This window comes from Garra rufa, chromosome 5, assembly GCF_049309525.1.
Source record: "Garra rufa chromosome 5, GarRuf1.0, whole genome shotgun sequence".
Lineage (NCBI taxonomy): Eukaryota > Metazoa > Chordata > Actinopteri > Cypriniformes > Cyprinidae > Garra > Garra rufa.
The window spans coordinates 21,204,455-21,219,875 of NC_133365.1; the positions used below are offsets into that span (position 1 = coordinate 21,204,455).

The window sequence follows — 15,421 nt, forward strand, 5'->3', positions numbered from 1 at the left end:
TCCCCGAGCCACTTAGTTATCACTTTTTCCTTATGGAACGGTGCTCCATCGTGCTGGAAAATGCATTGTTCTTCACCAAACTGTTGTTGGTTTGTTGGAAGAGTTGTTGGAGGGTGTTTTGGTACCATTCTTTATTCATGGCTGTGTTTTTGGACAAAATTGTGAGTGAGCCCACTCCCTTGGATGAGAAGCAACCCCACACATGAATGGTTTCAGGATGCTTTACTGTTGGCATGACACAGGACTGATGGTAGCGCTCGCCTTTACTCCTCCGGACAAGCCTTTTTCCAGATGCCCCAAACAATCGGAAAGAGGCTTCATCGGAGAATATGACTTTGCCCCAGTCCTCAGCAGTCCATTCGCCATACTTTTTGCAGAATATCAATCTGTCCCTGATGGGTTTTTTTGGAGAGAAGTGGCTTCTTTGCTGCTCTTCTTGACACCAGGCCTCACTGTGCGTGCAGATGTGCTCACTGCCTGCCATTCCTGAGCAAGCTCTGCACTGGTGGCACTCCGATCCCGCAGCTGAATCCTCTTTAGGAGACGATCCTGGCGCTTGCTGGACTTTCGTGGACACCCTGAAGCCTTCTTAACAAGAATTGAACCTCTTTCCTTGAAGTTCTTGATGATCCTATAAATTGTTGATTTAGGTGCAATCTTAGTAGCCACAATATCCTTGCCTGTGAAGCCATTTTTATGCAACGCAATGATGGCTACACGTGTTTCTTTGCAGGTCACCATGGTTAACAATGGAAGAACAATGATTAGGGATGTCCCGATACAACTTTTTAACTTCCGATACGATACCGATATTGCAGCCTTCAGTACTAACCGATACCGATACAAATCCGATACAGTAATCAGCACAAATCATGAATACTTTTACCTATTTTTTTGTGTGGAATGTATGAACGGCTAGATCCAACTGAGAACAAAAGTCAGCAACAGTAAGTATGGAAAAAAACGACCAATTTATTAACTATTGGTTGCACAAATGTGAACCTTTTACATAAGAATATATAAAAAAAGAATTAAAGAATAAATATTAAGACCCTGAAAAATATCTTAATTGAATAAACAAAAATATATTTTTTAAAGTGCAAAATACTAATTAAAGGTCACTTCAGTTATTTATTTTTTTACCGTCAGAAAATGGTAAGAACAGCTGAGAGCAGGAACATAAGAAAAAAAAAATTGTTAATTGACCAACTGCTAAAGGTTGAGTGTCCAAAGTTTCAATTTTACACACACTGCCTGAAAGAATGAGATCGTTGCATTTGCTATCCACAAAAAATAGTGAAAAAAAAAATAAATATAACTCTAATACAGGGCAGAAAACAAATATTTAACTAAAAGGATGACTACACTTCCTACTCCTCCAACTCAACTTTCTGCAGTCCGAGCATGATGTGGAGATTTTATTTTTAAGAAGATAAGCATTTCTGCATGCTGAGCAGTGAGTCTGCTCCTATGCTCCTCAAGCGTTGGTTGCTTGAAGTTGCCAGAGGATTGTTTCTTTAAAGGATAACTATTGTCAAAATGCAACCTGGGCTGTTTTTGTTTTTACTGTAAACGAGACAAACTTATATCTAAAAGCATACTTACGACAAACAAGCCGTTTTTGAGATTGACAGTGATTTCTTTTTGTGGTCAGTGGCCGGTGAATGGGAGAACTAGGGGCAAGTTTTTGAGCGCATCAAAATCCATATTTTTACAACACTGAGAAGACTCGACACACCATGAAACTTTGCTCGAAGTATTGTCTGGGTCTCTACACATGAACTCCAGCATTGAGAACATTGTTTGTGTTCACAGAGTTTACTAAAAAGAACGTTTTTGAACAACTCACTTTCACTGTTTGAGTCTCCGCGCGCGGCCGTCTCTCCAGTCAAGAGGTATCGATCTCCGAATGCGACGTAATACTGAGGGGAGTGAAGATGGATAGCTCCTAAAGCATATTTCCATATAAATGCACGGCTAATTCGTTGTTTTGTCGCAAGTTAAAAACAATATTAACCTTCTAGTTGTAAAAAGAGACTCATATAAGAAACATTAATATATAAGAATCTCGCATTCGGAGAGCGACACCTCTTGACTGGCAAGACGGCTGCGCGCGGAGACTCAGTGCAGAGTTTTGTGATGCTGCTTCAAATGCGCAATGAGGTTGGACGTATTAAACTTTCCCGGTTCTGTTCCACCACGGGAAACTTGTGCATGACAAGTGTTGCACTGAGCCACTTTAATGAAAAATACTGCCACACGGCCGACATCGCTCTTTTTCTTTGCTACTTCGCTAGCAAGCAGTGTTGTGATCACGTGGGCTTTGCACGCTGGCTCTGGACGCTGCTGGATAGAATAGCTGTAACGGAGTTTAGAGCGGAACTGACATCTTATATCGGAGATTTTTAACGCAGTCCGATATAATCCGATAGAGTTTTTTTGGGCTGATATCGGACCTATTTCCGATATCAATATCGGATCGGGACATCCCTAACAATGATTTCAAGCATCACCCTCCTTTTAACATGTCAAGTCTGCCATTCTAACCCAATCAGCCTGACATAATGATCTCCAGTCTTGTGCTTGTCAACATTCTCTCCTGAGTTAACAAGACGATTACTGAAATGATCTCAGCAGGTCCTTTAATGACAGCAATGAAATGCAGTGGAAAGTTTTTTTCAGGATTAAGTTAATTTTCATGGCAAAGAAGGACTATGCAATTCATCTGATCACTCTTCATAACATTCTGGAGTATATGCAAATTTCTATTATAAAAACTTAAGCAGCAACTTTTCCAATTTCCAATATTTATGTAATTCTCAAAACTTTTGGCCACGACTGTACAAATGCACATTCGCTTTCGGACATGCGTCAGAAAGACAAATGATGGACAAATGTTTGCTTTGATGCGTTTGATTTAAACAGGTCGTTCGCATATTTGTACAAATATTAGAAGGATCCCAGTGTACGGAACAAGTGTATAGTTTATTTTTAATGACATTCCAGATCATGTCACATTTGTTGAAATATGAAGCGGTACTAGATCTGACTGCAGCTGCATCCCAAACTGTAAGTAAATTGTTTTATAATGGTTTGCCTGGAAATGACCTTTTTTATCATTTAGTTAAAACACTCACATGCAACAGTGAGGAGACGTTGATAAGGTTTTAATGCAATGAGCAATGCATTAGCCAATCATAACAGTGGCTGTTTACTGAGTCTTAAAGGACCAATCCCTTAAGGAACACATTAAAATAATAAAAAAATTGATGTCATGACCCCTGAAAGTGCAAATAGCAGAGGCCATTTACACTAACTTCGCCCACCAACATGTGGTTAGGCTATATAACATTACAAAAGACGGCTACCAAACAAACTTGTTATTCTCCCTTTTCACATCTCATATAACATCTTATCAGTAAGGCATTTATTTTGAATAAAAATGAAAAATAATCAAAAGGTTGAAAATAAAGTATCTGGTAGGGGTAGGTGTAGCAAGAGCTTTATTGTCCCAATAAGGTGGCATCCATGTAATCATTTTAATATAAATTATCATTTACACACAGTACATTACTGCATACTGTTTTATAATGTACTACAATACTAAGGTGCAGATACTTGCCACTATTTCCAATAAGTAGCCTAGTATAAATGGCAGAAAATACTGCTATTTTTACCTTGTAAATAAAATGTATCGCTTTTGCACTTAATGTAAATAGCATATAGCCTAGCTAAGAAAATACTGCTATTTTACTACTATTTACACTTAGTGCCTATGGTCGCTTCCAAATTTTTATTTATTTTTTTCTCAAAACTAGTTACTGTAAGACAAACCTGATTTGGTTTTAAACTAAGTCATCTGGATCTGTCCACATCCACTCCCTTCACCAAATCCCATCAGTCCTTATGTTTAAACAATGGTTTGTTGTATAGTTGTGTAACTTCTCTCTCAGCTATGTGAGGTTTACTATACCTAAAACAAAGAACAATACAGGACTAAGAAAACATCGCCTGATAGTAGGCCAATATTTTAAAGCCCATGTTGCCTTTTTATTGATCTATTATACATTCAGGGAATAGTTTATCTTAACACTAAGTGAAATTATTTCCCTCCACACTGAATGCTCCTATTTCTCATTTCTGTGACATGCTAAAAAGACCCACAACAATTACACAGTGTTCTTAAAGGGGCCTCAGAAAGCTACAGAATAGAATCTCACAAATATAAATTCAGCATTCTTTTACTCCCATTGTACTTAATGGTCTGAGGCAACATCAATCAGATCTCCTGAAAAGGTCTGGCTCTTCTCACTACTCCCACAGTCATTCCTTAACCGTGGTCTGCACCAGCCCATCCCTGGACGGTGCCAAGACTCTGTTAGGAGCTGAAACAAACACATTGTACCATCCTGTACAGCGCTGCATTTCCTCGCTGTATCCCAATGCAAAATCCCATGTGATTGATGAGTGGTGTTTTATGTGGTTGTAGTAAAACAACTGAGCATTTAAACATGGAAAACAACGAGAAAGGTAATGTATAACGACACAGATTAGGTTAATAGTTTTTTTTATGGTAGATTGAATGACGCATTTGCATGATCCCATGGCTTCCGCGTAATTTACAAACCAAATGACCTGAGTGGAGGAACTGGTTCAACCACAGGTTTTATATTTGTTTTTATAGTTTTCCCAACACTTGTGCTCTAGGACTGTCCAGCTGTCAGGTGACCGCTGTCTCATTTACAGACAGTTTCCCACCTTTCATAAATAATTCATAGGATGGTACAAAGTGCATCCTTTTTTATGTAACACAAACAAGCAAGACTGGAAATTGAATTAGTCACATTATATATGCATTACTGTTACTGGTTTAAGAGATCCCCAAAAAAAATTTCCTAAAAAAAAAAATCAAAATTCTGTCATCTTTTACTCACCTTTATGTCATTTCAAAAGCTTTTGAAAACGCTGCTGACCCCGTTTTAGACTATGTTTACACTAATGCATTTTTGTTTTAAAACGAATATCTTCTGCTACGGTTACACCTGCTGTTTACAATACACCTGCATTTTCAACCTTCGAAAATGGAGACATTTGAAAACGCTGCTGGCCCCGTTTTAGACTGTTTATACTAATGCATTTTTGTTTTAAAACGAATATCTTCTGCTTTGGTTACACCTGTTGATTATATTTATTATATATTTATTTATTTATTTATTTATTTATTATATATACACATTACTGTTACTGGTTTAAGATCCCCATAAAAATTACCTAAAAAAATCTGTCACCTCTTACTCACCTTTATGTCATTTAAAAAGCCTTTTTTCAAGTTTTTGTTTTAAAATGCATAACTTTTGCTATGGTTACACCTGTGGTTTACATTACTGGCATTTTCAACCCCTTAAATGCAGAAGCCCTGTCTAAACTATTGGTTTTTGATTTAAAATGATCCTCGTCTGTACTGGCGTTTTCATATTTCAGGCTAAATTTACACTAGTGAATTTTTATTATAAAACTCGTAATGCTTGCTACAGTTACACCTGTCGTTTAAACTACTCCTGCTTTTTCGACCCTCAAAAAAGGAGACTTTCGAAACTGCTGCAGACCCCGTTTTAGGGTATGTTTACACTAGTGTGTTTCCATTTTAAAACTCATATATTCTGCTATGGTTACACCTGTCGTTTACACTACTCCACAATTTTCGACCCTCAAAATTGGAGACTTTCAAAACGCTGCAGACCCCGTTTTAGGCTACGTTTGCACTAGTTTTGTTTTTGAAAACGCATAAAGTTTGCTGCAGTTACGCCTGTCATTTTTTGACTCATAAAAACAGAAGCCCTGTCTACACTAGTGTGTGTTTTTCTTAAAATGTCATTTCAAAATGAAAACGATCTGCATCTACACTGACATTTACACTAGTGCGACTTAAAAGCACACCTTTTGCTATGGTTACGAGGGTTTTCAACCCTCAAAAATAGAGACTTTTGAAAACGCTGCTGACCCCGTTTTAGACTATCTTTACACTAATGCATTTTTATTTTAAAACAAATATCTTCTGCAAAGGTTACACCTGTTGTTTACAATAATCCAGCATTTACAATCTTCGAAAATGAAGACGTTTGAAAACGCTGCTGACCCCATGTTTACAGTACTACATTTTTGTTTTAAAACGCATTACTTTTGCTACGGTTAAGCCTGTCGTTTACACTGTGTTTTCAACCCTCAAAAATGGAGACATTAGAAAACACTGCAAACTACATTCTAGGCCACATTTCCACTAGTGCGCTTTTTGAATTTAAAACGCATAACGTTTGCTGTGGTTATGCCTGTCGTTTACACTACTCTGGAATTGTATGTCAATGAAACTGGACCAAAACACAGACTTTTGAAAATGATGGCGTGGCTGTCCACATTTGCTTTGCATATCCTTGCAATACCATCTTGCTCATTATGAATGGTCATGTGACATGCAATTTCGGTTGTGTAGTGTGGATGGAGATCATTTCTGAAACGCAGTAAAAACACCAGTGTAGACAAGCATTTAAAACGAAAACGCACTAGTGTGAACAGGGCCTCAGTGTAAACCTGCCAAAACTGAGAGTTACCCATTAAATTGCAAAGTAAAAGAAGAAATCACAGTATTTTTACACCCCAAGGAATAACAGTCAATTTTATTACGGTTACTTCTCTGGACGTATGCAGCCTGAATGATCGTGTGGTCGTGTTTTTGGTTGTGTAGTGTGGACGGAAAAACACAGTGAAAACGGCAGTGTAGACGAGGATTGTTTTTACTGTTTTACACTGTTTTAAAAAGAAAATGCAAAAGTCTAACAGGGCTTGAAACACAACCCCTGAGTTTCAAACCGAAATGGAGTCTGCAGCGTTTTCGAAAAAGCGTGTAAATGACAGAGTTGTAGTAGTGTAAACAACAGGTGTAACCTTAGCAAAAAATATGCATCTTAAAATGAAAATGCACTGGTGTAAACCTAGTCATAAAGTCAGAGTTTTCGATTCTGAATTAACATTTATATAAGTTTATATATAACAATTTTGACTTTTTTTATTTTGAGTTTGTGTCTCATAATTCTGTTTGTTTGTTTTTATTTGTGCCACAGGATAAAATATAAAAAAGTAATTGCGACTTTTTATCTCCCGATTCTGACTTTTTAAATGAAAAAAAAATCTAAATTTGAGATACAAACTCAAATTTTACAATAACCTTTCATATATAATTATTTTGTCAAGCTTTCATACATATAACTTTCTTTTTTCTAAAGAATATTTGCTCCCACTTTATATTAGTTGGCTTTAACTACTAAGTACTTACATTTAAATTAATAATTTGGTACAATGCATGCATTGTGTACATGTTTTTACAATGTACTCATAAGTGTTTTTAAAAATATATGTAATTACATATGTAATTAATTTCTGTAATTAAATTTTTAATTACACGCTTGACCCATCCCTTACATCTTAACCCACCCTTAAACCCACCCATACTACCAAACCTGTCCCTAACCTTACCCGTTTCCCATCTTAATAGAAGCAAAAGTGTTTTGCAATACAGTAAGACCACAGTAAGTACATTGTACTTATTTTTTGATAAGGCCACCTAATATAAAGTGTGACCGAATATTTTAAAAAAGTGTTTCAACCAACCTGATTTCACAGGGAAAATTGTATTGTTTTATGAGGTGGCAATTTTATATAATGTGAATCAGAATCATTATCATTAAACAATCATTACTGGGGCGTAAGCAGATTGTATGAAACATACATACAAATGAATAAGAATTAGTTACAAACTGTTTTTGTTTCTACTATGTGAAATCTCAACCAACATTAGATTTTATTTTTGGACAAAAACCACTGACAGATTTGTCTTCTTTTGCATTTCACAGATGAAAGAAGTCATAAACATGCGGTAAAGCAACAGCTTTTCATCATTTCAGGTAGGTGTACAAATTACTAAGGTGGATGTCCAAGAGCAGGACTATAAGCACCTTGCTTTAAAATCTACTTTATCAGGCATTAAACATATTTAACTGCTGTTCTCTCCCTATTGTTCAAACTCTCCTGCCTTTTTTCCATATGCAGAAGTGCGGCGCCCAGTGAAATACATAAATGCGTCTTTGTGAAAGGAGGGGCAGACAGAGAACGTGACTCCCTCACTGTTGTGCCAGAGGTCATATCAACAGACCAACAATAACAAGCTCTGTATCTTCATCAAAGAGTATATACGTAAGAAAATTATGTTCTGTCATAATCCATAGCAGAACATATTCAAACACATCTGTACATAAAAGAGCTTTGTATTTTCTGAATAGTTGTATTATTCACAATTTGTATTTGCATAGGTCAGGTTTTTTTTTTTTTGGAGCTTCTCCCTCAAGTAGGTTTAGCAAAAAAAGCAGCTTTAAAAATGTATGAGACATTGCATTAAAAATATATGTAGTTTACTGCATTGCAACAAATGGATGTCAATGGACAGTTAAAGTTTACATACACCTTGCAGAAACTACATATTTTACCAAAATAAGCGGGATCATACAAAATGCATGTTATTTTTTCATTTATTACTGACCTGAATAAGATTTTACATAAGTTCAGAAGAAAAAATAATAGTTTAATTTATAAAAATGACCCCATTCTAAAGTTTACATACATTTGATTCTTAATACTGTGTTGTATTTTGGTAAATTAATTAACATTTTTTAGATTCTGCAAGGTGTATTTAAACTGTTGACATAGTGCAACTTTGCAGGTAATTAGTGATTTATTTATCCATTCCAGTTAAACAGTTAAGATATGGACAGGCTTTGCTTGCTACTGCTCAGCAGGTTGATATCTTTCATAAAGGTGATTTTAGATAAATGCTTCATAAACATGCCAAAACCTACTGACTTAGAAAAGATGTCATTCTTTGAGTGAAAAAGAACTTTCATTCACCTCTTGGAAGGCAGTTGTGCTTTTGTCATGTATTTGTTATTCTTTCTTTTCCACTTTAGAGTGTGGTCATTTTTAAATGTGTAGAGCGAAACAACACTAAACAAATAAATAAGCAATAAATGTTTACATAACCCTCTCAAGCCCTTTCCTTTTCCTGCAATCAACAGGATGCAACTGAAAGCAGTTTGCGTCATCGACACACGACATGCACAGGAGACTTCAGACAAACATGTTAAAAAATATAGTTATGGCCATAGCTAGTTTCTCTAGTTAAAATAGTACATTCTGGTCACAAAAGTCATGATATTCATTTGTCAAGTAATGTTTTTGTCTGTACTGGGGACATGTAGTTAGGGAAGTTAAAATTAAAAAGGAAATTGCAACTTTTTACCTCACAATACTGAGAAAAATGCCAGAATTAATATAAAGTGAGATTAAAAAGTTAAACATTTCACTATTTAAATTTTTTTAATCCAGTGCCAGAAATCTGTGTCCACATATAGTATACATTACATAAATCTGAATGGTCATTGTGGGTAATAAGAAACTGAATGATTGTACTTGAATTACAGTTGTTTTGACAAAGTCCATTCATAAAAGATTGCTGAAACCTACTCTACTTTTGAAAAGGCATACAGTCCTCTAAGAGCAATGTTTCTCCTCTACCTCCTGGTGCTAATAATGGTTTGTTTTCACTTCTCTTATTTTCACAGATGCTTTCTGGCCTGAGCATCCTTAACCCCCCAAGGGAGCTTTGATAAAAGTCACATTAACCCGCTTGGATAGTAGGCAAATCAGGTTTGGCATAACTTTCCTTCAGTTTGAAATTACAGTTAACTTATTCTTTTATCAGTATGTTCTCAACAGTTCAAGAGTAACGTAAAGTGAAGTCTTAAAGCTTTATGATTTTACTATATCACAAGGCTATAGTTAGTTTATGCTGTGTGGTGTGGCTTTACCAAAACATACAGGGCATACAAATTAATCTTTATGAGAAGTGCACCCATTGACCAGTTAACTACACTGAGGAAGATTTTTTAGCATTATAATATTAAGCACTCAAAAGCTTAAATGTGTCCTACAGGGACATTGTCAAATGGACATTCTCTCACATTTGTAAAATAAAGCTTTGTTTAACCCTGGGGGATGCAGGCATTTGAGAGACAGGGGGAGGGTTACTCTTAAAAATAAAGCTTCTTTATAGGCATCTATGCTTCATGAAGAGTCTTTAACATTCATGGAATCCTTCCATTGAAAAAAAAGGTTATTTGGGTTAAAATACTTAAAATATCATACTAAGAAAACATGGCTCTTATAAGAACTGTTCACTGAACTCCTCTTTAAGCACTCAAAAATGGCGGGAACCCCCTTTTTTTAAAAGTGCAAGTGCCAATTTCTGATTAAAATATTGAAAGTGTGTGTCATGCAAACAGTGTTGGGCAGTAACTAGTTACTAGTCACTATGGCAGCAGGCAAGCTTGAAATATGGAAACGCTTACATTCAAGCCATTACATTGATTTTGTGAGAAGAAAAGATGATCTGAACACCAATGTTTAAGTTGTGGCATTACTTTATTTTGGGATTACATGGCTTGTCCACCCACATCCCTCTGATCCCGAAAAAACTTCTGTGGGGTGTGAAGGAAAAGTAATGCAACTAGTAGTGTAACTAATTAGTGTGCAACTAGTAGTGTAACTAATAACCAGAAAGTTAAAAGTAATAATACTACTTTTGAAAGGAATAACAAGTAACAAGTAATAAATTACATTTTTGAGGTACAAGCCCAACGCTGCATGCAAACCATATGCAAATGTCTTAGTATAACAACTCCAACCTCACCTCACCCTCTTTATCACCAACATGGCGGCCTGTTGTGCGAAGGCCTATGACCTTGAGGTATGCTGATATCTGTTACACGTTATAGCAATAAAGCAATTGTCTCTGAGGTATTTTACAGCCCTTTAAATGTCAAAATAGGTACCAATGTACTAATTCCTAGGTTGTACAGTTTTCCCCTAGTCATACGCCAGTGATGCATGATTTCAAATCAGCAACTTTGCAAATTACACCCTTTTCCTGAGTTATGCTGACTCATATGTGACAGTATTGTATTTTAAGAAATATCCAAATAGTAACATTTGACTTTTGTAACATGACATAAATAAGTAAAAATGTAAACGCTAATTAAATATGGCCAAAAAGCCCTTTGGGGTTAGGATATAAAGTAAAATATTAACAGATTTATCAAAGAAGAATATATATAATTATTCATGATAGTGCCAAGCGGCTTCAAAATCGTACACAGAGCTTCATTTTCTGTGGAAAGTGTGAAAAACCCACTCCCATCTTAGTCAAACTCATGCACTGGGTGAGACCAACATCAGATTTCCAGCGTGCTCCAGCGCTGCGGGCTCCCTTTAAATAAACTCCGCCCCGAAATCAGTCGATCAAATTCGGCATCACACTTCTGAGCTCTCAGCCAATCACGTTCGTCCGGGGGTGGTGCTAGGACGGTGGTCCGGGAAGACGTCACCCAATAGAATCGCGAGTTCCTCGGACAAAAGAGATGCGACAATCATCGCTTACCTTGTGAGCCGCCCATTATTCATGTTCATTCACTAGACATTTAAGGAGACACGACAGCAGATAGCGGATCTCAAATTGAGACCTAACGGTTTTACGGCTGATGTCTTTTAAAAACACAAAAACGCCCCGCTGAGTTGTAACGTCTGTTCCACTGGCTTTGTTGTTTGTATAACAAGTTTGTATACTTTAATCCAAAATGAACCACTTTATATAGTATATTATTATATTAAATGCACAGCTAGTGTATTTGGGATCAAGCTAGATACAAAGTTGTACACTTTCTAAAACGAAACATCAATTATTTCTTCCGTTCTGTATGTTTACTGTTAGCAAAACCACTTTATTGTCTTTATCTTAACCTATAAATTGCGTCAGGGCAGTAAAAGTGTGCTGCATATTTACTTGGTGGTTCTGACATTCACACACACAAATCAGTCTTGAAAACCCCTTTAAATTGTGACCTCAGCTCTGAGGGAGGTTTAACACGCCCCTCGATCCAAAAAGTGTGTTTCTCTTGCATGACTGGCTCATTTGAATCTAGTGAGTGAGGAAGGGAGGTGGAGGACAAGACCTCAGTTCCTCTGCGTTAGAGCTGATAGTCTCTTATCTCAGCATCCGAGAAACACTCCCGCTATTTGCACATCATTAGGATCGCGGACGCCGACTTCCAAATCATAGAAGGCGGGGAAACGATTCTGGCTTTGAGACTATCAGAAAAACGGAGACACACCGGGAGCTTCTCGAGTAGAAGTTCGGAACCAGATAAAATAGTGTTATTTGTTTTCTACAAATTAGCCAATTTGAAACCTCAAAAATGACTAGAAGATCTTGTGCCATTTACGCCACCGGGATCGTGTGCGCTCACTTGCTCATTTTGGGAATCGCCCTTCTGGTGGCTCAAGTCTTCCAAACAATGATTCAAGAACGGATAAAAAAGGTGAGTCTAATATAAAGTGTTTAATTTTTCGTAAAGCTCATGTTCTGCTATTAACCGGCTTTTAAAGTGATTCAATGCTGCTGTTGTCCTACACGAGGCTGTGTTGAGCATCACGCTCAACGGAGTTGCTTGATGTAGGCATTGCGAAATCATACAACAAACAAGCCAAGATACTGTCATGTCAGTCTCTTCAGTGGTCTTATACGTGGGAGACAAGTTCCTGCTCTAAATGTTATGTACACTAAAAACCTGTCTTTAGCCGTTTAATGTCCTCTCATTAGCGTGTAGGTGGTCAAAACATGATATTAAATTACCGTGATGTAAATGTGGGTTTGTTAGTAACCCTGATTAAAGTGGGCTGGTCGCTGTCTGTGACCACGAAGCCTATCATATTGCGGAAAAGACTTATTTTCCCCCTTCGTCTCTCTCTCTAATCTACCTCAGCAGTAGTGCTGTCTATCTGTGTGAATGAAATGCTTTCCGTTGCAAAATACCGGATGAGTGAATCCCTCTTCTTTAATCTAACGGGAAAGGTTGTTCATTCACATAGCATGTATATGGCAAGGGGGAGGTGAGCTATATGTGTGGCTGTGGGGGAGGGTCTCAGCCGGTGCTCCTTGGAAAAATACTTGGAATTCTGACCTCCACCCTCAGTATTTTTAACCAAGTGTAGTATTCAGTGTTCAATGGATTCCCTTAACCTAGAATCCAGGGGTGGGTGTTTGTGGCGGTCTGTGGGTGCAGTCAACTTTGCTGAAAACGTCTTGCCCAGAGCTTCATAATAAACTGTCACTTTTCACATTCAGTAAGTCAGGCACTCAAACATGTCACATTGAGGCACTAGGCTTAAGTTCCCTAGACAAAACAACTTTTTTAAGCCCTCAGGTGATGTGTGTCTTTTGAGTAGGGAGTGGAGTGGGTGGCATGTTTAAGGAGTTTGTATATGTGACGCAGGGTGTAGCTCTGAGGCAGTTTTTCTTTAAAGTGTTTTATCAATTTTGACGGTTAAAACTTCCTTTGCTTGCTGCTTTCGCAGCAGCTTTTAGCTCAAGTTAAAATACAGGCTTTGACATAGGCTTATGAATGTATTCATCACCTACTGTGAATTAATGTTTACATTAATTCATTAAAATCTGCACCTCTTGGCAGTGTGAGGACTTTGGTACAGCATAAAATATGATTTCCAGTTGCTGGTACTATTATAGGCAGAAGACCGGCTCTGGTATATGGTTTACTGGTAGTTTGTAATGTTAACTACTTCCACGTAAAGGACAAATGAGCTCACTATCTAAATACAAACATTTGTTGTTTTTCTTACCTTGGCTGCAGTTGCTCGATCAAGGCTTTGAACATTTTAACTAGTTTTATGTCGGTTAGGACCTTCAGAGATCTCTCTTCTCAAGGTTGTTGAGCACAGCGGTTGTGTGGAGAGGTTAATGCAGTAGTTTGGTTTCTGTAATCGTTTTTATAACATTTTTGATTCATCAAAATAACATTTCTGAGGTATTTTTTGTTTAATTATTTTTTTAATAATTAGTTATATTCAAAATGCATTTCAGTAGAATATTTGTAGCAAAAGCTGTAAAGAATCATGTACGCTATCGTTCAAAAGATATCTTTTACAAACAAACTTTCTGTTCATCAAAGAAACCTGAGAAGCTGTTTCATGATTTCCACAAAAATATTAAGCTGCACAACGATTTTCAACATTGATAATAATGAAAAATCAGCAACAAATCAGAAAATTAAAATGATTCTTGAAGGATCATGTGATGCTGTATACTGAAGTAATGACTGCTGAAAATCCAGTTTTGTAATGACAGAAATTACTTACATTTTAATAGGTATTCAAATAGAAACCTGATTTAAATGTTCAAAAAAAAATCTTACCAACCCCAACTTTTAGGGTATGTGTACGTGTTAAGGTGTGGTCTGGTAAAATTAGCCAATTAAACTTTAACTGGTGGTGTCTATAAGCTCAAATGCACTGCTTCTTTTAAGAACTGAATTAACCAGGTATAGTTACCAACTGTTGTCAGTATGGGTTAAAAAAATACGCCCTGATAAACCTCCTGAGAAGCCATGAAAGATCAGAAAAGAGTCAATAGGTCTGACGCAACATAATCTTACTTTAATGAAAAGCTTTAGTCTGATTTCACTACACATGGTTGAACAAGTTGAATAGCCGTAGATTTTCTTTAGTGCCTATACCAGTACTTTACTTTATGGTAAAGCACAGGGTTACTCCTAATGACAGAGATCCAGTGTCAGGTGTTCTCTTAATCTGACCTGTTTGAACAAAAGCATCTTTATGTTATTCTCTTGATCATAATAGTGTAAATTAATGCACAGTTTTCTCATGAATCGAATGCTGGAACGATTTTGAAACAAACACACTACTATTTTCAATATAATGCACTTCCTTATCCATCTGTCCAGTGATTCTAGCAAAACACTTTTCTGAAAGGACCTTTCAGAGACTAAAGGTCTAGTGAAGTGGACAGTGATGTTTGTTGTTTTGAAGCGGCTGCTCTGCTACACTGCTGAAGTCATGGCTTTTGATTATAGATAGCGTTATCTGCATTTCAAGGCAGTGTTCTGGAGTAAAACCTTCAGGTTGTTATGAGTTTGTCACGAGTCAGCCTTTGGAGCCTCGCTATTACTACACAAATGTGCTGTCACTTGTAGCCAAGAATGACATAGTTCTGAAGGTAGTTTGTCATTTCAAAATAAACTTTGTTCCTCCTTTCGCGTTCAGATCACGACACTGAGTGAGAAGTAAGACTGCTGAACCTACTTTCTGATGGAAAATTCAAAAAGCAGAGAAACAAGTTTGTTGCTCTTGTATGTAGTGGATCGCTGATGTTGATGTTTTTCTTCCTCTTTCTGTAACTCTGAATCAGCTCGACTGTCTGCTGAGGTCTTTCCTCTTTTTTTTTTTTCCC

The 15,421-nt window shown here is 37.0% G+C and overlaps 1 protein-coding gene across 1 annotated transcript in view; it reads left to right on the plus strand.

Annotated features, from left to right (window-relative positions):
- The first annotated feature begins 12,353 nt into the window (after positions 1 to 12,353).
- Positions 12,354 to 15,421, plus strand: part of scarb2a (scavenger receptor class B, member 2a) — a 14,118-nt gene continuing 11,050 nt past the window's right edge. The window contains exon 1 of the mRNA XM_073840010.1: positions 12,354 to 12,476. Within this exon, the coding sequence (XP_073696111.1) occupies positions 12,354 to 12,476 (123 nt within the window). The remainder of the gene's footprint in view (positions 12,477 to 15,421) is intronic.